We start from the raw sequence: 26791 nt of genomic DNA, 5'->3' as shown, positions 1-26791 counted from the left end.
GGGCAAAATAGTGATAGCTATTACATTGTTGTTTGTTTGTTTATTGATTTATAAATGTTCAAACAATATCAGAAGCTAAACACTTGAATCAGAAGCATAGATATGTACAAGAAAAATGCAAATAAGAAGCAAATTAATACAGTATAATGCTTAAGCATCTTCCTTAGACCACAGCTCAAAGGGGGAGTGGTGAAAGTAGGGAGATTAAAAAAAATTTGAAGCATTAAGGGACCCTTTTACTAAGGCACACTGAAAAATGGCCTGCGGTAGTGTAGGCGTGTGTTATTGTCGCGCGCAGAATCATTTTTCATCGTAGCTGTAAAAAAATACCTTTTTAAAATTTTTGCCGAAAAGACGTCAGCCCGCTCAGAAGAGTCTTAGAATCACTACTGCCTGGAGCCAGCTCTTGCATTAATTCCACTTGAGAGGCTCCCAAGTTTGCCCACTCATCGGTCAATCGTGGCAGGGAATTGAGAATCGGAGTGGGGAGGAGTGAAACATCTGACCCAAATGTGGAGAGCCCCCCCCCCCCCCACAAAGCCAAGTCCGCAATAAATGAGATTCTGTACAGCATATCGGTCCATAGTTTGCTGAACCGGCGAGGAGGTCCTCAAAGTGGGGGGGGGGGGGGGGGGGAGTGCTGTCTTGACGACCACCTTTCTTTTTAATATGAGGCATTTCTCCGAGGAAAACAAAGGTAAGGCAGCAAACGGAGACCTGTTCAGCCGGCAACGTTCATGCCACCATCTTGCTATGCCCCCCCCCCCCCTCCCCATATGTCAATAGTGGAAACTATTATAAAGAATAAAATTATAGAACATGTAGACAAACATGGTTTTAATGGGACAGAGTCAGCATGGATTCAGCCAAGGAAGGTCTTGCCTCACCAATTTTCTTAATTTCTTTGAAGGCATGAAAAAAAACATGTCGATTAAAGGTGAATTGGTTGATGTAGTGTATCTAGATTTTCAGAAATCTTTTCACAAAGTACCTCATGAGAGACTCCTGAGAAAATTAAAGTCATAATGTCCAGTGGATTAAGGAGGAGGATGAATAGTGGAGTGCTGCAAGGATCTATACTGCAACTGGTTCTGTGTAATATATTTATAAATGATCTGGAAATCGGAACGATGAGGGAGGTGATTAAATTTACAGATGACATGAAACTATTCAAAGTTGTCAAAATGCAGGAGGATTATGAAAAATTGCAGGACGACCTTAGGAAATTGGAAGACTGGGCATTCAAATAGCAGATCAAATATAATGTAGATAAATGGCCTAGTGGTTAGAGCACCGGTCTTGCAATCCAGAGGTGGTCGGTTCAAATCCCACTGCTGCTCCTTGTGATCTTGGGCAAACTTTTAACCCTCCATTGCCTCAAGTACAAACTTAGATTGTGAGCCCTTCTGGGACAGAGAAAATCCAGTGTACCTGAATGTAACTCACCTTGAGTTACTACTGAAAAAAGTGTGAGCAAAGTCTAAATAAATAAATTAGAAGAAGGATGCAAAATGAAGACCAAAATATTATAATGCTTTTGTATCTCGCCATGGTGTGATCTCACCTTGAGTATTGCATTCAGTTCTGGTCACCGTATCTCAAAAAAAGATATAGCGGTATTAGAAAAGGTTCAAAGAGTGACTAAAATGATAGAGAGGATGAAACTGCTCCCATTTGAAGAAAGGCTAAAGTGATTAAGGCTCTTCCTCTTGGAAAAGAGATGGCTGAGTTGTGGATATGATTGAAGTCTACAAAATCCTGAGTGGTATGGAGCAGGTAGAGGTTATTCGATTTTATTTTCACTCTTTCAAAAAGTACAAAGACCAGGGAACAGTCAAGCATGGAAATATTTTTTTTCACTCAAAAATAGTTAAGCTCTCAAATTTGTTGCCAGAGGATGTGGTATCAGTGGTTAGCATATCTGGGTTTAAAAAAGGTTTGGACAAGTTCTGTAGGAAAAGTCCATAGTCTGTTATTGAGGTGGACATGGGGGAAGCCACTTCTTGCCTCAGTAGCATGGAATGGTGCTACTAATTGGGTTTCTCCCACGTGCTTGCGACCTGGATTGGCCAGGATACCGGGCTAGATAGACCATTGGTCTGACCCAGTATGGCTGTTCTTATGTAGCACCCAATAAGGTGGATACGTAGTATTGTATCCAGAAAGTTCTCAAATTTGAGAGGGCCCAGTTCCCTCACCATTCTTTTTGTAGTCGGATCTGCTCTCAAAATGAGCTAAGAGCTCTCGGTCTCATTCCCCGGCACCCCTGGGGTGAGAGACCAGAACCTTACGTTTGAGAGGAAAACTTTTCAGGCCTCGATAACTTGTTGCCCACATCCAGTCCTACGAGCTCTACACGAGCCTTTACTTGGAGACTCTAGTTAATAGTATTATTTCATATCATCATGCTGATCAATCCATAGACTGGTGGGTTGTGTCCATCTACCAGCAGATGGAGATAGAGAGCAATCCTTTTGCCCCCCTATATGTGGTCATGTGCTGCCTGAAACTCCTCAGTATGTTCTCTATCTCAGCAGGTGGTGGTCACACACAGCAGCAGCTCTGGCTAGGTCTCCAAGCCTAATTTTTAGGTTTTGTTGAGTACCTGGGGTTGAGGGCTCTTCTTGAGCAAGTGCAAACCTGGTGGCGCCAGGTCCCTCCTTTTCTCCCCCCTCCCGCTGGCTACGTTAAAAAAAAAAAAAAAAAATTTTTGGACGTCCTTAAAGGCGTTCATTTCGACGTTTATTTAAACGTTTATTGCAGCTACTCACTGGGACACCAGGTCGTTACAGCTCGGAGCGAGAAGCAGGTAATTTTTACCTTTTTATAGCGGGCAGGGGGTTCCCCGATCGATCTCCATGTGGCCTATGGCATCGGAGGGCGAGGGCGCGAAGAATCACTCCCCGGACCGCGTGTGCGCTTTTAGCGGGGATGCGGGGGTCTTAAAGTCTGATTCGCCCTTGTTGGGTGTCAGTTCGGAGGCCGGTCAGTGTCCCGGGTCTTCCTCCGGTGCGGCGGTTTTTCCTGCCATAAACGCCCATCCACCGATGCTCGCCTCCGCCATCTTGGCCGGCCACTCTGCTCGGACGGCTTCTTCTTGGGCCGCCCTTGAGCTGGGAGACGTTAATGCCATGGACGCCCTTGATTTGGGCGACGGCAAAAAAGCGGCTAAAGTTAAGCGCCGTTCTTCTTGCGCGGCTCCTTCGCGGAGTGTCGCGCCGGACGCCATCTTGGATGCACAGCATGTTTCTCCCCCGCTCTTGCGAGCGCCGGTTGAGGGTGCGTCTAGGGCTGTGGCCCAGGCTGCTGAAGTGCACAGTCTAGGGGGTTTCTCCCCCGAGTTTATTTTGCTGCTGCATCAGGCCTTCCTTATGCAAAACGCTGCCCCTGCTCCCTCATCTGATAAAGAGGTTGAGGCCCCCGGAAGTAAACGCCCTCGGGTGGATTCCCAGGCCTTAGAGGACGCTGTTTCCTCTGATGTAGATGAGGGCAGCGTATCTGAGTTCTCCCAACGGTCCTTTGGGGATTCCTTGGAGGAGACGGATTCCCGCTCGGGTGGAGCGGATGACCCCTCTGCAGCGCGGATCTTTCGCTCAGAGGATTTGCCCAACCTGTTAGTGCATGCCATGAGCATTTTGAAGATTTCCTTTCCAGAGCACGTCTCTCCCTCAGCCCCTGTTGGCTCCGCCATTATGCTGGGGATGAAGCGCCCGCCTAGAACCTTCCACGTGCATGATGCCATGCACACCTTAATTTTGGCTCAATGGGATGTCCCGGAAGCGAGCCTCAAAGTGGCTACGGCTATGTCCCGCCTCTATCCTTTGCCTGAAAGTGAACGGGAGGCCTTTCTTTGGCCTACCGTGGATTCTTTAATCACTGCGGTGACTAAGAAAGCGGCGTTGCCGGTGGAAGGTGGCACGGCCCTAAAGGACGCCCAAGACAGAAGATTGGAGGCGGCCTTAAGGTCGTCCTTCGAAGCGGCTGCCTTAAGTTTGCAGGCCTCAGTTTGCGGCTCCTATGTGGCCAGGGCGTGCCTGACGATTGTGCAGCGGGCTTCCCCCTCGGATCCTTCCTTGAGGGCTGATTGGCCGGCCCTGGAATCGGGCTTGGCTTATTTGGCAGACTTACTGTATGATGTCTTGAGAGCCTCGGCTAAAGGTATGGCTCAGACAGTCTCTGCGCGGCGGTGGCTTTGGCTGAAACATTGGTCTGCTGACCACGCCTCTAAGTCCCGCCTGGCTAAGTTGCCTTTTAAAGGCAAGCTGCTCTTTGGGGTCGAGCTGGACAAAATTGTGACCGATCTCGGCACGTGTAAGGGCAAGAGGTTACCAGAGGTCAGGGCTCGGGCCAGTGCTCGCCCCGGTATCTCCAGAGGACGGTTTCAGGAAGCCCGTCGGTACCGCCCGGGCAAGTCGGGCTCCTCTGCCCCCTCTTCCTTCAAGAGGAATTTCTCCCCCAAGCAGCATTCCTTTCGCAGAGACCGCAGTCCCGGAGGTGCGCCCTCCGGTCCTCCCCCAGGGTCTCGTACCCAATGACGGGGTCCTGGTCCATGGCCCAGTGCAGATTGGAGGACGCCTGTCCGCGTTTCTGGGCGAGTGGACCAGGGTAACTTCAGACGCTTGGGTGCTGGAAGTCATCAGAGACGGCTACAAGCTAGAGTTCTGCCGACCCTTAAGAGACGGGTTTGTACTCTCTCCCTGCAAGTCTCCGGTCAAAGCGGTGTCAGTGCAGCAGACCTTGGACAATCTGATCCGCCTGGGTGCAGTCGTTCCGGTGCCAGAAAATCAGCTTGGCAAGGGACGTTACTCCATTTACTTTGTGGTACCAAAGAAAGGAGGTTCTGTACGGCTTATCCTCGACCTCAAAGGGGTCAATCGGGCCTTGAAAGTTCGGCATTTTCGCATGGAGATTCTCCGCTCTGTTATAGCGGCAGTGAAGGCAGGGGAGTTCCTGGCATCCTTGGACATCAAGGAAGCGTACTTGCATATTCCCATCTGGCCTCCTCATCAACGCTTTCTGCGTTGTGCAGTCCTGGGCCGACACTTCCAGTTCAGAGCCCTCCCATTCGGGTTGGCTACTGCTCCGCGGACCTTCTCCAAAGTAATGGTGGTCATCGCGGCCTTCCTGCGAAAGGAAGGAGTACAAGTCCATCCTTATCTGGACGACTGGTTGATCCGAGCCCCCTCTTATGCAGAGTGCGGCAAAGCTGTGGACCGGGTGATTGCTCTTTTGAGCTCCCTGGGGTGGATCATCAACTGGGAGAAAAGCCAGCTGCGCCCGACTCAGTCCCTGGAGTATCTGGGAGTTCGATTCGACACCCAAGTGGGCAGAGTGTTCCTGCCAGACAATCGAATTGTCAAGCTTCAGGCTCAGATGGATCGGGCTTGGGACTATGTGCAGCTGTTGGGCTCTATGACGGCCACGATGGAAGTAGTGCCCTGGGCCAGGGCTCATATGAGACCACTACAACACTCTCTGCTGTGGCGCTGGACTCCAGTGTCGGAGGATTATGCTGTGCGCCTTCCCTTGGACCCAGCAGTGCGCAAGGCGCTGAGCTGGTGGCTGAAGACAGACAAGTTGTCTGCAGGGATGCCTCTTGTGACCCCGGAGTGGATTGTCGTCATGACGGACGCCTCTTTGACGGGCTGGGGAGCCCACTGCTTGGGAAGGACAGCGCAGGGGCTCTGGTCTCCTGCAGAGGCAAAGTGGTCTATCAACCTCCTGGAACTCAGAGCCATTCGGTTGGCGCTTTTGGAGTTCCTCCCGGTACTGGCGTTGAAGCCAGTACGGGTCCTGTCGGACAATGCCACGGCTGTGGCCTATTTCAACCGCCAGGGAGGTACCAAGAGCGCCCCTCTAGCCAAGGAAGCCATGAATCTATGCCAGTGGGCGGAAGCGAACCTGGAACAGCTGTCAGCTGCCCACATTGCCGGAGTCATGAATGTCAAGGCGGACTTTCTCAGTCGCCATACCTTGGATCCCGGAGAGTGGCAGTTATCGGCTCAGGCGTTCTTGGACATCACGAAGCGCTGGGGCCAGCCGAGCCTAGATCTGATGGCGTCATCGGCCAATTGCCAAGTGCCGCGCTTCTTCAGCAGAGGACGGGACCCTCGATCTCTGGGAGTAGATGCTCTTCTCCAACAGTGGCCGACACAAGAGCTTCTCTATGTGTTCCCGCCCTGGCCCATGTTGGGCAGGGTACTAGACCGGGTGGCAAAGCATCCGGGCCGGATAATCCTGGTGGGTCCCGACTGGCCCAGACGTCCCTGGTATGCGGACTTGATCAGGCTCTCAGTGGACGACCCTCTGCGGCCGCCAGTGGAGCAGGGCCTGTTGCATCAGGGTCCCGTGCTGATGGAGGATCCCTCCCCCTTTGGTCTTACGGCCTGGCTATTGAGCGGCAGCGTCTGAGGAAGAAGGGCTTCTCAGACAAGGTCATCGCCACTATGCTGAGAGTGAGGAAGCGCTCTACTTCTACTGCTTACGCCAGGGTTTGGCGTACCTTTGCAGCGTGGTGTGAAGCAGGCTCAATTTCTCCCTTCACTGCTTCAATTTCTTCAGTGCTGGTGTTCCTGCAAGAAGGTCTGGAGAAAGGCCTGTCGCTCAGTTCCCTTAAAGTCCAGTTAGCGGCTCTGGCTTGCTTCAGGGGCCGCCTGAAGGGTGCTTCCCTGGCTTCGCAGCCAGATATGGTGCGCTTTCTCAAGGGAGTTAATCACCTGCGCCCTCCTCTGCACTCAGTGGTACCTGCATGGAATCTCAGCCTGGTGCTAAGAGCCTTGCAGAAGCCGCCTTTTGAACCCTTGTCGAGGGCATCTCTGAAAGACCTGACGTTGAAAGCAGTCTTTTTGGTGGCTATCACTTCAGCCAGAAGAGTTTCCGAGCTCCAGGCACTCTCATGTCGAGAGCCTTTTCTGCAGTTCACTGAGGCAGGAGTGACTATTCGCACAGTGCCTTCCTTCCTGCCCAAGATTGTTTCTCGCTTCCATGTGAATCAGCAGCTCTGTCTCCCTTCCTTTCGTAGGGAGGACTACCCAGAGGAATATTCTGCTCTCAAATATCTGGATGTGAGACGAGTCATCATCAGATACTTGGAAGTGACCAATGATTTCCGGAAATCGGATCATCTGTTTGTCCTGTTTGCAGGTCCTCGTAAGGGTCTGCAGGCTGCTAAGCCTACAGTGGCAAGATGGGTCAAGGAAGCCATTGCAGCGGCTTATGTGGCCGCGGGGAAGGTGCCGCCTATCCAGCTGAAGGCCCACTCCACTAGAGCTCAGGCGGCCTCGATGGCAGAGGCTGGGTCCGTCTCCTTGGAAGAGATTTGCAAGGCGGCAACTTGGTCATCGGCCCATACCTGCTCCAGGCATTACCGCTTGACTGTGGCTGCTCGGGCGGAGGCCCGGTTTGGAGCTTCAGTGTTGCGGTCAGGGATTTCAATGTCCCGCCCTGGGTGAGTACTGCTTCGGTACATCCCACCAGTCTATGGTTTGATCAGCATGATGATATGGAAGGTAAAATTATGTATCATACCTGATAATTTTCTTTCCATTAATCATAGCTGATCAATCCATAGCCCCTCCCAGATATCTGTACTGTTTATATTCTGGTTGCATTTCAGATTCAAGTTAAGTCTTCAGTTCCTGTTCAGGAGGACTTCGTGTTCAAGTTTTTTCAATTGGATTCTTCAAGAGTTGAGACGAGTTTGTGTTACAGTGAGCTGCCGCATTCCTCTCCCCTCCGTTTTACGGGGCTGGATTGAGACATAAATTCTGCCGGCGTTCCCTCCCGCTTCGTGCGGCTGTAGGGCAGCTTTATACCCCTCCCGCTTCGGCGGTGTTAGGGTCAGTCAGCTCCTCCCGCGGTTGCGGTTGCAGGATAAGCCAGATCCCCCCCCACATCGGCGGGGTGGTGTCCCTCCCCCGCTCCGCGGGGATGAGCTGGACGGATTCCCCTCCCCCACTTGTGTGGGGATGAGCTGGGTTAATTCCCCTCCCCCGTTTCGGCGGTGGTGAGCTGGGCAGAGTGTCCCTTTGTGGGTGTAATTCTCTAAGTGCTGAGTCCTGCGGATGGAGCTTGGATATCGACATACTGAGGAGTTTCCGGCAGCACATGACCACATATAGGGAGGCAAAAGGATTGCTCTCTATCTCCACCTGCTGGTAGATGGACACAACCCACCAGTCTATGGATTGATCAGCTATGATTAATGGAAAGAAAATTATCAGGTATGATACATAATTTTACCTTATTATTATTTATTGCATTTGTATCCCACATTTTCCCACCTATTTGCGGGCTCAGTGTGGCTTACAATACATTGTTACAGTACGATTATGGGTTACATTGTGAAGAGTTATGGGAAGTCAAAGTCAAAATATCATTTGGGAAATAGAACAATGGAATGTAACAATAAGGAAATGATAGGTGTGTGTATGGACTTCGTATGGACTTCGTGTGTTTTGATCCTTGCAATAAATTTTCTCAAAGAGATGAGTCTTCAATAGTTTGCGGAAGTCAGTTCGTAGATCGTTTTCAGGTTGCGTGGTAGTGTATTGCAGAATTGCGTGCTCATATAAGAGAAGGTTGATGCATGCAGTACTTTGTATTTTATGCCTTTGCACTTAGGGAAGTGGAGATTGAGGAAAGTTCAGGATGATCTTTTAGCGTTTCTTGGTGGCAGGTCTATTAAATCAGACATGTATGCAGGGGCTTCACCGTGAATGATTTTGTGAACTAAGGTGCATACTTTAAAAGTGATACGTTCCTTGAGTGGGAGCCAGTGTAGTTTTTCACGTAAGGGTTTTGCACTTTCATATTTTGGTTTTCCGAAGATGAGTCTGGCTGTTGTATTCTGGGCTGTTTGAAGTTTCCTCAGTATTTGTTCTTTGCAGCCTGCGTATAGTGAGTTGCAGTAGTCCAGATGACTGAGTACGAGTGATTGCACTAGGCTGCGGAAGATAGCTCTTGGAAAGAATGGTCTTATTCTTTTCAGTTTCCACATGGAGTAGAACATCTTTTTGGTATACTTAATCTGGTGGATTCTCTCCCTGTGGAGCAGGCTGCTGAGCTTTGCCAGTTGGCCAATAAGCAGATGGAGTGTCGGCACTACTTGGCCAGTGGCGTTTAATATACTCTTGATATTGCGTCCAGACTCTCATGGCTGCGTATCTCTGACCTGGAACAGGAGAGGTTGGCAGATGTGCCCTGCCAAGGGGACAACTTATTTGGAGAGAAATTGGATGAGGTTGCTAACCTCATTAAAAAAAAGCACACTGATACTATCCATACTGTCTCTCAGTAACCTCCATCTGCATTTTCTTCAACAGGATTTTCGACTGGGCAGAGGCACAGGTCCTATGCTCAGAGACGTAGGTACCAGCCGTCCGCTCCGGTCTATGCAGGTGACTCAAGGCTCCTGTCCCAGGCCTTGCCAGCCCCGTCCCCAGAAATCCCATTAGACTCCCCTGTCAAAGCAGGGCATGGGCTTTTGACTGGCTCCAGGAGAGCATATCTGTGCAAAGCGTATCCATTCCGGTAAGAGAGAGGCTAACTTTTTAACCACCACATATGTCCCCTTTATAATTTCCGACTAGTGGGTTCTTCAAATAGTCCACAGGTATGCTCTAAATTGGGGTCAGCGATCTCCAATTTGCTCACCGAGAGCTCCTTACATCTGCTCTCAGCACAAGCAAGTATTTGTACAGGAAATCTCCGCCCTTCTGCAGGTCCAAGCGGTCGAACTTGTACCACCAGGGGAGGAGGGGCAGGGATTCTATTCCAGGTGCTTTTTTTGTGATCAAGAAAATGGGGGGGGGGGGGGGGGGGTGAGAGATACCGACCCATCGTAGACCTTAAGGGCCCTGAACAAATTTCTGGTGGGAAAATGATTTCCCTGGACACCCTACTTCAGGTGCTTTTCTCCTACATTAAGAAAGAGGACTTATATATGTGTGTCCTTTACCTCTGATAGAGAAGTCCTTGCTGAACCTTGGGCAAGACCAAGGCATCATGATACTGATCGTTCCTCATTGGCCACTACAGATATGGTTCCCTCTTCTTGTGGAGTTGTCTTGAAGAGCCGTGGAGATTGGACTGTTTTCTGACCCTCATCACGCAGAACGAGTGGTCCCTTCTGCATACCAACCTCTAGTATCTGGCCCTCACAGCTTGGATGTTGAGAGCATAGAGCTTGAATCCCTCAGATTTCTTGAGGGTATATCCCATATCTTGTGGACTTCTGGAAAGACGCCACAAAGAGGTGTTACTCTTTTAAATGGAGAAGGTTTGCCATCTGGTGTGAGGGCAAGGCCTTAGATCCCTTCTTTTTCGTACACAAAAACTGCTCGAGTACCTCCTGCACCTCTCTGAGTCTGGTTTGAAAACCGACTCTGTAAGGGTTCATCTTAGTGCAATTGGTGCCTATTAACATGCAGGAGGTAAATCCATCTCTGGCCAACCTTTAGTTGTTCGCTTGATGAGAAGTTTGTTGTTGACAAAGCCCCCTACCAGGTCTCCGGTTGTGTCATGGGATCTCAACATAGTTTTAACCTAGCTGATGAAAGCTCCTTTTGAGCTTCTGGATACCTGTCATCTGAAGTTTTTGACCTGGAAAGTTGTATTTATGGTGGCAGTCACTTCAGCTCACGGAGTCTGTGAGTTCCGAGCCCTAGTAGCTCACCCACCATATATTAAATTTCATCTCATAAGTACATAAGTACATAAGTAGTGCCATACTGGGAAAGACCAAAGGTCCATCTAGCCCAGCATCCTGTCACCGACAGTGGCCAATCCAGGTCAAGGGCACCTGGCACGCTCCCCAAACGTAAAAACATTCCAGACAAGTTATACCTAAAAATGCGGAATTTTTCCAAGTCCATTTAATAGCGGTCTATGGACTTGTCCTTTAGGAATCTATCTAACCCCTTTTAAACTCCGTCAAGCTAACCGCCCGTACCACGTTCTCCGGCAACGAATTCCAGAGTCTAATTACACGTTGGGTGAAGAAAAATTTTCTCAACAGAGTAGTCCTCTGCACACAACCCAAGTTCCGGTCTAAGGTCGTGTCAGAGTTCCATCTTAATCAGTCAATTGTTCTTCCAACATTTTTCCCCAGCCCTCATGCTCATCTTGGCGAAAGTGTACTACAAGTGAGACTTAGCCTTCTATCGGGAATGGACTAAAACCCATAGACTGGCTATCCAGCTTTTCGTTTCTTTTGGGTTTTGGGTTGATTTAAGCTTTAGTCTCAATGTTTCGAGACTCCGTTATCCTAGCTTTCTTGTTTTCGGTGAGCCTGGTAGCTGAATAACACAGCTTGTTTGTCCTCAGAGAAAGCAATGATACCTGTAGATGGTGTTCTCCAAGGATAGCTGGTGTCTTATTCTCTCACATACCCTTCCATCTCCCCTAGGAGTTATTTTTGATTGTACTCTTTGTTTTTTTTACCTGACTGAGGAACCTGTGCTCGAGTGTCGGGCGGGAAGTCACCAGCGCATGCACGGTGGGACACTGCTAGAACTTTCTCTAGTGCTAGTGAATTAGCTTCCACACTGGGGCTCTGTCGAATGACGTCACCCACATGTGAATGACGTCACCCACACATGATAATTAGCAACCTCCTGTCCTCGGAGAACATCAGCTACAGGTAAGTATCTTTCTGTAGTAAGAATTGTATATACAGACATAAAATAAGATAAAATTTTCAGATAATCCCTTATTCCTCTAATAGAGGCTGTGCTGTAGAGGTAAACAAATGACATCAATGAAGCAGGGACATGAGGTGGGTCGGCAGGCAATAAAAATGAATTGAAATAAGGTGATTGGAGACTGGAAATTCTTTACCAGAAGAGTTTTTTTGTTTAGGTACGTATACAAACCAGTGATAAAGAATTGGATGCTAGATATATGCAGTACTCCTCCATGTAATCCTATCATCAGAGTCACTTATTTACAGTAAAGTGCAAGTGAATTTAAGAATCAGAAATATAGGAGGGAGCTCAGATATCCAAGAAAATATCTGATTGACTTCTCAGTTCCCATGTCAAGGCCCCCATATGCACTATATCACAATTTTTGTATCTACACTAGTCTAATTGAAATGAGTACCAACTGCTTTCCATTGAACACTTCTCCATATGATACATGGGACTTTTCAAACAGCTTGCATAAATGGGCCCTTTGATTTTTAAAGCACATAGTACTCTTTACAAAGAAGACTTTCCATATCTAGAAAAAATATTTGAGAATTGCCTGAAAAAGATACATTTGTCAAAATAAGCTAAAGAAGTCAGATGTGAAAATATTTTAAAACTTACCTAATTTATTTAGATTTACTTTTAGTAACTAATGTTTTTTTTCCTTGTTTACAGTGACTTTAATGTTTTTTTTCTTGTTTACAGTGACTTTAGTTCAGAATGGGTATGGCTCGTAGATCGAGCTAGAGTTGGCAGTCGCTGGACGTGGCTTCAAGCCCAGATTTCAGAGCTAGAATACAAAATCCAACAGCTAACTGACATTCACAATCAAATACGCGCCACCAAGGTACTGTCTGCTTCCTTAGAAACGGTCTGAAAATAACCATTTTTCACCAGGAATAGATGACACTTCTGTTTTTTCTTTTTTCTTTTTTTAATGATTGTAGAGTTGAAAACACTAGGATTTACAAGACTAAGAGGATTTAGTTCAGTTATTGCTAGTTGATGTCTCTCAGATCACAAATTCTTTCTAACCTTACCACCTGAATTTGAAGTTCAAAGGTGATAAGATTTCATTGGAATAGAACAAAGGCAAACATGAGATTGTTATAACTTTTTAAATCCATGCAAGGATTTTCATGATGTAAGTTTATAGGGGTCAGTCTTTCAATCCTGCAATCAGCGTTTTTCTTTAAAACACAAGCTATTGTTTTTAAATCCATTTAGGTATATTATGTGCCACTATCGTTATATTCTGTGCTGAATATAGGTATGACTGAGCTGCACATATAGGGCTCATGTTCTGCCTCCATCTGATCAGATAAGCAGATTAGAGATGGCCTTTTTGCTGGTCTAAGCTAAAATGCTTAGTTAGATGGAGAGCGACCGGACATCAACTATTCGTATAATTGAATAGAATGCCTTTGCTTCTCCCCAGCACTATCTTGAATAGTATAGCACCACTGAAAAGTCATAAATGTGACATGCATTTAATAGTTACTAGGTGGAGAATAATTTTTATAGGGGGGGCGCTTAGTTTGAGAAGGCATGTAGGTCCTATGTATGTATGTATGTGCTTTATAACCTTTTAGCATAAGTGCCAGAATGCACTCATATTGCAGGTATGGGCATTTTTAATTTGAGCAGGTGTAAATGTCTGCACCTAGATGATTTAAGTTTGCATGTAAATTAGCGTATTTTTATAATCTACATACATTTTTGCAAATTAGGTGCCATCATTTTAACGTGTGCACTTTTATACCAACCTGAATATTATAACTTGACCATTTATGTGCATGTTAGTAAAACAGGCCCACTTCTGACACAAATGAAACGGACGCTAGCAAGGTTTTCCTCGGAGTGTGTATGTTTGAGAGCGTATGTGTGAGATTGACTGTGTGTGAGAGAGAGTGAATGTGCGAATGTGTGTGTGTGTGTGTGACAGAGAGAGAGTGAGACTGCTGGGTGCGAGTGTGTCTCCTCTGTCCCCCCTCCAGCCACCCACTGAGTCTCCTCTGTCCCCTGCCCCCCTCCAGCCACCCAGCGATGCTCTTCTCTCCCCTGCCCCCCCCCTCCAGCCACCCACTGAGTCTCCTCTGTCCCCTGCTCCCCCTTCAGCCACCCAGCGATTGTCCTATGTCCCCTGCCCCCCCTCCAGCCACCCAGCGATTGTCCTATGTCCCCTGCCCCCCCTCCAGCCACCCAGCGATTGTCCTATGTCCCCTGCCCCCCTCCAGCCACCCAGCGATTGTCCTATTCCCCTGCCCCCCCTCCAGCCACCCAGCGATGATCCTTTTTCCCTTGCCCCCCTCCAGCCACCCAGCAGTTCTACTTTTTCCCTTGCCCCCCTCCAGCCACCCAGTGCGTCTCCTCTGTCCCCTGCCCCCCCTCCAGTCACCCAGCGAGTCTCCTTTTTCCGTTGCCCCCCCTCCAGCCACCCAGCGATTGTCCTATCTCCCCTGCCCCCCCTCCAGCTACTCCTCCACTTTAATCAGCATATATTAAATTCCCCCCATGTGCTACAGAAAAGCACCGAGCACATCCTATATTTCCTATATAATAAAACGCACCTCCAATGTTCTGAAGCCGTAGTTCCGGAACGTTGCAGGAATGCTTCAAGGCTTGAAGGTTTCACTTTCTCGGCTTCAGCACTCAAATTTCACAGTGCCGCATGGTCAGCTAGCTCCACTGCCTCTTCAGTATTCTCTATCTCCCCAAGCAGGGTGGTTGCAGCTTGATCAAGCTCCTTAAAAAAATCTGCCTGGGGGTGGCTCCTGGCTTGCCAGTTGTTAGCCGGGGTGTTAGAGGCTATAGCAGCTTCACTTTAAAGGCACATAGGTTAGCCCTTTCCCTGCCTTACCCATCCCCCCAGTGGATGTGAGCACATTAGTTTCACTTTTCCCTGCTCTTTCCCACTCTATACTTGGTGGATGCAGGCACATTGGTTCGCCTTTCCCTGCCTTTCCCACTGTTCTGTACCTCCGGAGTTGATTTGATTGCCTCTTTTGCTGTTTTCTCTACTTTCCTCACAGCGTTAAAAAAAAAAAAAAAAAAAAGCAAGAGGTTTTCTTCAGTTTCTACAGCGTGACCGGAGCTTGTATACTCGGTCCAGCGAGGTAAGAGTGTTTTCTGACTCCTCCGGGGAGGGCCTGCAATCGGGACGTTTTTGGCGTGAAGCCGCCATTTTGAATTTTCCGCCGTTTTTTTTTTCGGCGATGGCTGCAGAGAGTGTTAAGCGCTGTTCCAAGTGTGGCAAGCGCAGATCAGCAGCGGGGCTCTGTAAAACATGCTGTTCAGGTGTAAGAGCCGGCCCGAGCATGGCGAGCGATGATTCTTCCCGCTTGGTGGAGCTGGCAGCGGGCGCCATTTTGAAAGCACCACATGGCGTGACCCCCGCTGAGGCGGAGGGTCTGGAGACCGGAGGGGGCCCTCGAATTGAGGCTGGCCAAAGAGCTACTAGCCCCGGACTGGATCCGGGTGCCCAGGGCAAGTTTTTCTCCCCTGACTTTGTATTATTGCTTCATAATGCATATATGCTTAAAAGAGCTCGGCCACAGGGGTTTTCTGCGGCCCCCCTTACTGCCCCTCCGGTGGATGCAGGCCTGGGATTGCCCTCTGAAGCGTTTTTCCCTGATAGCTGGCCGCAAGAGAAGCGCAGAAGGGTAAATTCCCCTTCAGAGAGTGGCGCACCCCCCCCCCCCCCCCCCCATGGTCGGGATGTGGTGACTGAGGGATCTGGCAGGCCCTCGTGGCCAGAGGAACCAGAGGAAGGTGCAGAAGGGCCACTGGATCCAGATGATCCGTCCGCGGTGAGGATTTTCCACCGCAAGGAGCTGCCAGCGCTTATTTCAGATTGTCTTACAGGTCCTCTCTATTGAAGATCCTGGGAGTGGTGTGGCCTCCTCTGGAAATCCGAGGATGGCAAGTACCAAAAAGCCTGCTTGAGCCTTTCTTTTGCATGACTCCATCCAAGAGCTTATTTCAGCTCAATGGGCTGACCCCGAAGGACCTTTGAAAGTTTCCAGGGCTATGGGGCAATTATACCCTCTGAGTGAGGAGCATTTGGCTCGCTTTGCAATGCCTAAGGTGGTTGCCCTTGTCACAGCTGTGACAAAGAGAACTACCCTCCCGGTTGAAGGAGGTGTTGCCCTGAAGGACATGCAAGACCGTAGACTGGAATCAGCACTTAAACGGTTCTTTGAAATTGCTGGTCTTACTATTCGGGCGTCTGCATGCAGTTGTTATGCTGCTGGAGCCTGCCTGGCATGGTTGCAACAGGCAGTGGAACAGCCCGGTGATGGAGCGGAGCCCTTGTCTGAAGTGGCTCCGCGAATGGAGTCGGCCTTGTCCTTTTTGGCTGACGCCCTTTCTGATATTGTCAAAGCTTCGGCTAAACAGATGGCTGTAGCAGTGGCGGCTCGCCGTCTTCTGTGGCTACGGCATTGGGCGGCGGACATGGCCTCTAAGCAAAGGTTGGTGAAGTTGTCCTTTCAAGGCCTTCTCTTGTTGGGTGAGAAGTTGGAGAAAATTGTGAAAGGCCTGGGAGATGCTAAACCCCAGTGCTTACCCGAGGATAGGCCGCGGCCTCCCTCCAAGGGTCAGGAGGTTCACTCCTCTTACAGACCTCGCTTCCGTGAAGCTAGAAGGTACCGCCTGGGGCATTCTGCTGGGTCCACTTCTCGTGGCCGGTTTTCAGCAGAGGAACTCCTTTCGCTCGGACAAACGTTCAGCAGCAGTAGGCTCAAGACCTGGAGTTCAAGGGCGACCCTCTCAATGAGGGTGCGCCAGCCCCCTCCTCGATTCCTGTTATAGGAGGACGTCTTTCCCTCTTTCTCGAGGAGTGGGCCAAGATTACCTCAGATCAGTGGGTCTTGGACCTGATCAGAGAAGGATACCGAATAGAATTCGATGCCCCGATAAGAGATGTGTTTGTGGAGTCCCGATGCGGTTCTGCCGCCAAATGGGCGGCGGTAGAGGAGACCTTACAAGGCTTGATTCACATTGGGGCGGTTTCCCCCGGTGCCTCCCGCCGATTTCGGCTGCGGCCGCTACTCCATTTACTTTGTGGTGCCGCAAAAAGGTGGGTCTTTTCGCCCTATTCTGGACTTAAAAGAATTAAACAAGTCCCTAAGAGTGCAGCATTTTCACATGGAAACCCTGCGCTCCGTCATTGCGGCGGTACAGCCAGGAGAGTTTCTCACGTCTCTGGACCTGAAAGAAGCTTACTTGCACATACCAATTTGGCCCCCACACCAGACATTTCTGAGGTTTGCGGTGTTGGGAAAACATTTCCAGTTCCGGGCCTTGCCTTTTGGCCTCACCACAGCTCCCCGAACCTTTTCAAAGGTAGTGGTGGTAGTAGCTGCTTTGCTCAGGCGAGAAGGTATCAGGGTTCACCCGTACCTAGATGACTGGCTCATCAGAGCGGACTCCGCAACAGAGAGCCATCAAGCTACAGCCAGAGTGGTCTCAGTACTGCAGTCTCTGGGCTGGGTCGTCAATGTAGCCAAAAGTCACCTGACCCCCTCGCAATCTCTAGAATATTTGGGGGCACGGTTCGACAGAGACTCGGGATATGTATTCCTACCCGAGCAAAGGCGGTGCAAGCTTCAGAATCAGGTCCGTCTGCTCCTGAGGATGCCCCGCCCGCGAGTTTGGGACATTGTCCAGCTGTTGGGATCGATGACGGCCACCTTGGATTTGGTGCCCTGGGCGAGAGCGCACCTGAGACCTCTGCAGTATTCCCTGCTTCAGCGATGGTCTCCAGTATCTCAGGATTATCAATGCAGACTCTCTTGGCTCCCTGCGGCCCGACTCAACATGGAGTGGTGGCTCTCAGACAGCATGCTGCAACGAGGAATGCCGCTGGCGCTCCCCGATTGGTGCCTAGTGGTGACAGATGCCAGCCTGAAGGGCTGGGGCGCACATTGCAAGGGGAAGCATGCCCAGGGTCTTTGGACACTCGACGAGTCAGAGTGGTCCATCAATCGCCTAGAGTTGAAAGCGGTGTTTCAGGTGCTTCTGGCCTTTCAAGGCGTACAAAACCCCAACCTTGGCAGACTTCTAATATCCGCTACCTACGTTCCTGTACCCGCTCCGCCGAACGCCTCTGGCGGAAATCTCGGGCCCTTGCTGATTTCTTACACTTTAAGTTCATGCTGACCTCCTTCCAATCTGCTCTTTCACGTGCCAAACAGGATTATTATATCCAACTGACCAACTCTCTTGGCTCTAATCCTCGACTTCTCTTCACCACATTGAACTCTCTCCTCAAGGTGCCCCCTCCCCCAACTCCCCCTTCATTACCTCCTCAGACCCTTGCTGAATTCTTTCACAACAAGGTTGAAAAGATAAACCTTGCTTTCTCTACCTCACCACCTCTCCCTCCACTAGTCCGTTCCCCTCTCTCTCCTTCCCCTCATTCCCTTTCCTCCTTTCCTGAAGTTACTATTGAGGAAACTACACTTCTCCTTTCTTCCTCAAAATGTACCACCTGTTCCTCTGATCCCATTCCCACCCACCTTCTTAATGCCATCTCTCCTGCTCTTATTCCTTTTATCTGTCACATTCTCAACCTCTCACTTTCCACTGCGACTGTCCCTGCTGCCTTTAAACATGCTGTGGTCACACCTCTCCTTAAGAAACCTTCACTCGACCCTACTTGTCCCTCTAATTACCGACCCATCTCCCTCCTTCCTTTTCTCTCCAAATTACTTGAGCGTGCTGTTCACCGCCGCTGCCTTGATTTTCTCTCCTCACATGCTATTCTTGACCCACTACAATCTGGTTTTCGCCCTCTCCACTCAACCGAAACTGCGCTTACTAAAGTCTCCAATGACCTATTACTGGCTAAATCCAGAGGTCAATATTCCATCCTCATTCTTCTTGATCTTTCCGCTGCTTTTGACACTGTCGATCACAGCATACTTCTCGATACCCTGTCCTCACTTGGATTCCAGGGCTCTGTCCTTTCCTGGTACTCTTCCTACCTCTCCCTCCGCACCTTTAGTGGTTCACTCTGGTGGATCCTCTTCTACTTCTATCCCTCTGCCTGTCGGCGTACCTCAGGGTTCTGTTCTTGGTCCCCTTCTCTTTTCTATCTACACTTCTTCCCTTGGTTCATTAATCTCATCCCATGGCTTTTCCTACCATCTCTATGCTGATGACTCCCAAATCTACCTTTCTACCCCTGATATCTCACCTTGCATCCAAACCAAAGTTTCAGCGTGCTTGTCTGACATTGCTGTCTGGATGTCTCAACGCCACCTGAAATTAAATATGACCAAAACCGAGCTTCTCATTTCCCCCCCCAAACCCACCTCCCCGCTCCCCCCGTTTTCTATTTCTGTTGATGGCTCTCTCATTCTCCCTGTCTCCTCAGCTCGAAACCTTGGGGTCATCTTTGACTCTTCTCTCTCCTTCTCTGCTCATATCCAGCAGATTGCCAAGACCTGTCGTTTCTTTCTTTACAACATCCGTAAAATCCGCCCCTTTCTTTCCGAGCACTCTACCAAAACCCTCATCCATACCCTTGTCACCTCTCGTTTAGACTACTGCAATCTGCTTCTTGCTGGCCTCCCACTTAGTCACCTCTCCCCTCTCCAGTCGGTTCAAAACTCTGCTGCCCGTCTCATCTTCCGCCAGGGTCGCTTTACTCATACTACCCCTCTCCTCAAGACCCTTCACTGGCTCCCTATCCGTTTTCGCATCCTGTTCAAACTTCTTCTACTAACCTATAAATGTATTCACTCTGCTGCTCCCCAGTATCTCTCCACACTCGTCCTTCCCTACACCCCTTCCCGTGCACTCCGCTCCATGGATAAATCCTTCTTATCTGTTCCCTTCTCCACTACTGCCAACTCCAGACTTCGCGCCTTCTGTCTCGCTGCACCCTACGCCTGGAATAAACTTCCTGAGCCCCTACGTCTTGCCCCATCCTTGGCCACCTTTAAATCTAGACTGAAAGCCCACCTTTTTAACATTGCTTTTGACTCGTAACCACTTGTAACCACTCGCCTCCACCTACCCTCCTCTCTTCCTTCCCATTCACATTAATTGATTTGATTTGCTTGCTTTATTTTTTGTCTATTAGATTGTAAGCTCTTTGAGCAGGGACTGTCTTTCTTGTATGTTTGTGCAGCGCTGCGTATGCCTTGTAGCGCTATAGAAATGCTAAATAGTAGTAGTAGTAGTAGTAGTAAGTGACCCTGGAAGGATTGGCTGTCAGAGTGATGTCGGACAACACGACAACAGTGGCCTACATAAACTGACAAGGCGGCACTCAGTGCAGAGCGCTGGCTGCGCAGGCCGAACAGATTTGCCACTGGGCCGAGCTGCATCTACAGTTTCTGTCGGCAGCTCACATTGCAGGTCAGAGCAACGTGCAAGCCGATTATCTAAGCAGGCATCAAATCGATCCAGCGGAATGGGAACTGTCAGACGAAGTATTCTTGCAGATATGTGCCAAATGGGGCAAGCCTGTAATGGATCTTATGGCGACAAGCTCAACTGCCAAAGTCCCGTGCTTTTCAGCAGACGGAGAGATCCTCGCTCAGCTGGGTTGGATGCCTTGGCTCAACCCTGGCCTCTGGTATGTGTTCCTTCCGTGGCCCTTGATAGGGCGTGTGCTCCTACGGATTCGGCTTTACCCAGGAGAAGTGATTCTCATCGCCCCGGATTGGCCCAGGGGGCCTTGGTATGCGGACCTCTGACAGATGCTAGTGGAGGCTCCCCTTCCTTTACCTCTGGTACCGAACCTGTTGTCGTAGGGACCGGTGGCCATGGAGGACGCCTGCCGTTTTGGTCTTATGGCATGGCTATTGAGAGGGCGCAATTGAGAGGCAAAGGCTATTCCAATAATGTTATTTCCACTCTCCTGCAGGCCCGCAAGCGGTCCACTTCTGTGGCTTATGCCAGGATCTGGCGCCAGTTTGAGGCTTGGTGTGTTTCAAAAGTGATCACACCCATGCGGGCTCCTGTCTCGCCGATTTTGGACTTTTTGCAGGATGGTGTACAAAAAGGCTAGGCCTATAATTCCCTGCGGGTGCAAGTGGCAGCATTGGCCTCCCTTTATGGTAAGGTTGCAGGCGTGTCTTTAGCTGCTCATCCAGATGTGGCACAGTTTCTTAGAGGGGTGCTTCGGTTCCATCCTCCCGTGCGGGCACCTTGTCCAGCTTGGAACCTGGGGCTAGTTTTGAAGGCTCTGCAGGGTTCTCCTTTTGAGACCCTACGGCGAGCTTCAGAGAAAGATTTGACACTAAAGGCCGTTTTTCTGGTGGCCATTCGGCGAGACGGGTGTCAGAACTCCAGGCGCTGTCCTGTCGAGACCCATTTCTGCAATTTTCAAAGTCCGGGGTCACGGTTTGTACCGTGCCTTCCTTCATGCGTTTCACCTAAACCAGCCTATTTTTCTACCCTCTTTTGTTAAGGAGGAGTTTCCAGAATCCTTTGGGCAGTTGCACCTGTTGGATGTGTGCAGGACTCTGTTGCAGTATCTGCGAGTTACTAATTCTTTCAGGACCTCTGATCATTTGTTTATTTTACTATCAGGTTCTCACAGAGGGTCTCCAGCGTCTAAAGCCACTATTACCCGCTGGCTCAAAGAAGCTATCTTTTCAGCTTATCTGCTTGCCGGCCGGCCTCCGCCTGTAGCCTTTAAGGCACATTCTACAAGAGCGATTTCTTCCTCTTGGGCTGAAACTGGAGCACTCTCTCTTCATGAGATTTGCAGTGCAGCAACATGGGCTTCAAAGCTCTCATTTGCCCGACATTACAGGCTGGATGTGGCTGCTAGGAGGGATGCGCGTTTTGGAGCACAAGTGCTAGCGCGTGGTGTGACTTGTTCCCACCCTATATAGGGATTGCTTTGATACATCCCATACGTAATGGCTTCATCTGCTTGATGACAAGGAAGGGAAAATTAGGTTCTTACCTTGGTAATTTTCTTTCCTTTAGTCATAGCAGATGAAGCCATGAGCCCTCCCTGTATGATTGTCTGTATGATGTGAATCTGTTTCAGGTTCTGTTCTTGTTTCCTGAAGTTCTAATCCTTCCTTGGGAGAAAGTTGGAAAACAGTCTTCAGGATTCTTGTTCACTTATAGGAGGATGAGTTCATTCCCTCCAGTTCATGTGTAGGAGGTTGAGTTCATTCCCTCCAGGAGGATGTGTTCATTCCCTCCTTTTGAGTTCATGCCCATGTTATGGGGCCATCGTTCGCTGTGAGGAAAGTTCATGTTGTTTCCATTGCGGTTTGTTATACTGCTTTGGAAGCTTCAAATACTGAAGAGGCAGTGGAGCTAGCTAACCATGTGGCACTGTGAAATTTGAGTGCTCTCTATCTCCCCCTGCTGGTTGATGGGCACAACCCATACGTAATGACTTCATCTGCTATGACTAAAGGAAAGAAAATTACCAAGGTAAGAACCTAATTTTCCCTTCCTTCCAAACCTTATATAGTCAAACCAGTGAGATCCATGGCTCTTAAAAGTTTTGTGGTTGAAGAGGGTGTCGTAAGTAAAATGAGAGATTCCTAGAACCATGCATTTTGAGATATGATCTGGGGCAGTCTCTCGTTTGAATCTTACTGAAGGTGAAGGCAGGCTGTAGAAAAGGTAGTGTAAGAATAAGCAATCAAGCTGAAGCAAACATTTTCTTTATATGCCCAGCACAGTAGATATGATAAAGTTGAGCAGCTAGTAGAAATTAGGGCCAGTCCGTGTCTGCAGTGGCAATACCTGTATGAGGACATGAGTATATGATGAAACCCATGTAGTTTTGGACTGCTAGGGCTATCATTGGAAATTCACAAGATTATTAACTACTATACAAAATTTAAACATAGGGTGATTTAGATACTGGAGTGTGTTTATTTTTCATTATTTTATTAGATTTAAATAATTGATGTACTTTTTATTGTATTTAATCCACATTTTCTGATTGGTTTGTAATTTCAGTTTAATTGGCACAGTGTTCAGTGAACTAAATATACACATTTAGAGGTCAATTTTTCAATTAGGTGCCTAGCATCTAGATGTGTCAGATAAAAATATAAGTGTCAATCTTATCCTAGATGTAAGCAACCAAAATTTGACCATCTAGGTCTGTCTGCCTCCCTCCCCTGCCTCACATATTTTGGGTGTCAGGCTAAACCTAGTTGCCCACCAGTGGAAAATCGGTGCATAGCACCTAAGTTATCCCCCTCCCCCCCCCCCCCCCCCAAAAAAAAAGCTCTGTGATCACCCACTTTATACATGGCTAAATTTAGCTACTCTAGTGAAAGTAGACCATTAAATATCCTCTGGAGGTGGGGAGAGGTTAATTGGAAAACTTCAATAAAAATAGTTAAAAAAAAAAAAGTTTCTTCCATGGTATTTAGCTGCCTACTCATAATGCACTCCTTACTCTATATATAGGGAGATTGAATTTTTTTCCAAAGCTATTTCTGTGGATAAAAACATTGCTTTCCTTATCCTGTTAGACCAGTCCAGACCAATGGATTGTCCCCTGTCAGAAAATGGGAAGATATACTGAACTTTACTTAGAGGCCCTTTTATGCCACAGCGGCAGAGCCACCGTGGCATTGACATGCGCCAATCTGACACTACCACCAGCCCACCACGGAAGCCAGCGGTAGTGCCGCCCCCACTATATGCCATTTCAGGCAAGATCAGAAATATGTTTTATTTTTACTGCCAGGTTAGCATGGGAGCCCTTACCACCTCCTAAATATAAGGCTAAGAGTTCCCCCAGCAAATGGCTGTGCGGCAAGTTTGTACTTACCGCACAGCCATTTCCTGTTTTCTTTTTAAAACATGCTGTGATAAAAGGGGCCTCCTGCACTTAGCAAATCCACACGCCAAAGCCACCACAGGGCCCTTTACCAAGCTTGGTAAAAGGGCCTGTTATGTCTATCAGCGGATGGAGACAGAAAAGCAAAGTAGTTGTGTGATTCACCCTAAGGGCACCATTTAGCCTTAGAATGCTCAGTATTTCTCTGTCTCCCAGTAGATGGGACAGACGGATCGTGCAGCTCCTGGACTGTTTCTGAGAAGTTTCTGACCCAGTTGGAGAACTGGGTATCTGTTAAGTATTGGGGTACCTCACTTGAGAATTGAAGCTGCTTTAAAAAAAAAATGTTAAACCCCCTGGAACAGGGGTGATACACAGAGGAGTCCAAGTTATTCTCCCAATGACCCTTGTTCACGGCTGTTTTCTTCTTTTCTCCTGGAGGGGCAGAGGGGCCAATACTCCATCTATTTTGTAGTCCCTAAGAAAGAGTACTCGTTCAAAGTCATACTGGATCTCAAAAGGGCCAGTAATAACCTCACTGGATCTGGCAGAAGCCTAAGAGCATAACACCCTGGCCAGATGTATCTTCACATAGAGTTGGGAAATCCCACAATTGTGTCTATACTTCTGTATCTTGAACAAACCCTTCCAATCTAGAGTTCTCTTGTTTATCTTGGGGGAGGGGGGGAATTTTAATATGGTAGTGAACCCTATACTGGGTAGATCTGGTGACTGGAGTAGCTCTTCTGTTTCTCCAGCGCAGGGTATCCTCCTTTGCAACCTCTTAGATCTTTTGGATGTGTGGAGGGTCCTGCACCCCCAGGACTGAGACTATACACATCTCTCCAGGGTTCACTCCTCCCAGCCTAGGATAGACTATTGGTTTCTCAAGAGCTTTTTTGGAAGGTGGAAGAGGCGGCAATTGGTCCTTATGAGGTTTCAAATCCTGCAAGGATCTGATTGGAACTGTCCTTAATGGATTCCATGTCTTCCAAGGGATTGTGGAAGTTTCCTATTGTGCTCTATTGTGATGACACTTTTTTTTGCAAATTTCTTCTGGCCAAGCAGATGGATTATCTTGATAACTGCCTACATGAGCAAGACCCAGTCTTATTTTGTGAGGCAGCTAAGGCGGTACTCAGAAGAGAGCTCATCAGCTATTTAATCATAAACGTAAATCCAGGACTGGGAAATTCTTCTGTTGGAAATTAAGATTCGCTCTGATCGGAGACAATACGCAAGAAATCCTATGTTGGCCAATAAACTTCATTTTCTAAGCACACAAACTGCCCTCAATAAATTGCTTCATCTACAGGCGAGGAAGTCTTCCCGATACTTTAAATACCAGCTATATAAGCATGGCAACAAAAATAGTAAATTTTTGGTTCTTTTAACTAGGCAGTGGGGCGGGTCTGACCACAATTTTGCAGATGAGGGGGAAGGATGGATCTCTGGTTTAATGTGATGGAGAGATCTGTGTTCTCTTTAAATCTTTTTTTTTTTTTTGAGCATTTGTACTCCCACCTGCCTGACCTTGGCCTAGATGGAGATAGTTACTTGAATACCTTAGAACTTCCGTGTCTCATTCCCATTGAGAGGTAACGGATGAATGTGCCTATTCAGCTGGAGGAAGTGGAATGGGCGATTCAACAGTGTGCCTTGGGTAAAGCGCCTGGCCCTGATAGGCTATGGGCAGAGTTTTATAAAATCTTGCAAGCTGGCATCTCCCCCACTTTAGTTGTTTTCAGTTACATTATAGAACATCGGGTGGTCTTGCCTGGTTTGTTCTCTGCCCAGATAGTAGTACTACCAAAGCCTGGTAGAGACCCTCTTCCTGCCAGAATCTTACATGTCTGTTTCCTTCCTTTGTGTCGAAATTAAACTGTTGGCAAACATTTTGGCGAATCGCTTGGCTCTAATCTTTCCAGCTCTGATTTCGGAAACGCAGGTCGGGTTTGTACGAGACCGTCATACAGTGCTGAATGTTAGGAAAATACTGATTTCATTGTTGATCGTGTTAGATGGGATTTCGTATTTCAAGTTTTAGATCATTATGGTATTGAGGGATGCTTTTTTGGCGCTATACAGTGTTTTGGTTAATGGTAGGCTGGCTGACATGTTCTCCATTTTTTTGCTTCACTCGAAAAGAGTGTCCTCTATCTCCGCTCCTGTTTGTCTTGACTTTAGATCCATTTTTGAGGGAAGTACAGGGGAATTCTGGTATCCAGGGCATCCAGATTGGGGCACATCATTTTAAAATTGCGCAGTTGCCGATGATCTATTGGCACACCTTACTGATGTTCATGATTCCTTAGCTAACCTGTTGGAGAGTTTTACTGAATGGGGGAATTTTTTGTGATTCCAACTCAACTACCAAAAATCAGAAGTGTTAGCTACAGGGGGAGATCTTGCACAAGAGCTAGGGGATTACTTTCCCTTTCGTTAGGCTTTGGGGTCATTTCGTTCTTTGTGGATTTTGCTTCTTTCTGATCTCAGACACCTTTATTCCCTGAATTTCCACAGTTTCCTCAGCAATCCTCCAGGCCGTTCAAGACGCTTGGGTTATGCACTCCTACCAGCAGAGGGAGACTGAGAACACTAAAACTTCTTATACAAGTAGCCTGTGCAGACCTTCTACTAACCAGTATTTTCTCAGTCTCAGCAGAGGGTAGAAGTGTGCAGCCTGTGCAGTGTACTCAGTCTGGTAGGCCTGTTTGGGGTTTCTAGGTTGGGTTGTAAATGTTAGAGAACCCACACTTGGATCTCTATTAAAGGGTGTAAGTCCAAAGGGGCTTCTTATTCCCTGTGGGGTGTCACACCCGGGTGGCCGGGTCCCTCCCCCTGTGCTCTTCCTCTGGAGGACTGCTTGACCTCGGCTACAGACCTCGTTCTGTACCCTTGAAGCGTTTAGGCATCAGCAACGAAGTTTAAAAAAAATATATATATAAATAAATAAACGTTTTTAAAAGGCAGCTATTTTGGCCGTTCTTGTGGCAGTCCAGAGATAAAACGTATTCAAAGGCGTTCTTGCCTTAGGCAGTTTTGCCTATTAGTCTGTCAGAGCACAAAGCAACTGTTTGTTTTTATTGTGTTCGCGGCCATTATGTCCAAGCCGGCGAGGTGTTGGTTTTGCGCGAAGTGCGGCGTTGAAGTGAAAGGTGGCCAATGTAAATTTTGTGGGGAGCCTACGTTGTCAGCGCTCTTGCCCCCGTGCTTTCCCCTCAGTTGGCGGAGGTGTTGGGCAGTGATTTGACTGCACATTCCGGGCCACCAACGGCGGGGCCAATTTTGACGGGAAACGCGGCCATTTTGG

The 26791-nt window shown here is 48.4% G+C and overlaps 1 protein-coding gene across 5 annotated transcripts in view; it reads left to right on the top strand.

Moving 5' to 3' along the window:
* The window catches only part of KANSL1L (KAT8 regulatory NSL complex subunit 1 like), a 363383-nt gene that overhangs the window by 23417 nt on the left and 313175 nt on the right, over positions 1 to 26791 (top strand). For all 5 annotated transcript variants that reach the window (XM_030209770.1, XM_030209773.1, XM_030209769.1 and 2 more), the window contains exon 3: positions 12396 to 12537. In XM_030209770.1, the coding sequence (XP_030065630.1) occupies positions 12396 to 12537 (142 nt within the window). The remainder of the gene's footprint in view (positions 1 to 12395; positions 12538 to 26791) is intronic.

Source organism: Microcaecilia unicolor, chromosome 7 (genome assembly GCF_901765095.1).
Source record: "Microcaecilia unicolor chromosome 7, aMicUni1.1, whole genome shotgun sequence".
In the NCBI taxonomy this organism is placed as follows: domain Eukaryota; kingdom Metazoa; phylum Chordata; class Amphibia; order Gymnophiona; family Siphonopidae; genus Microcaecilia; species Microcaecilia unicolor.
Note: the sequence above shows the minus strand (reverse complement) of the source record. Positions and strands in the feature narration are given on the sequence as shown.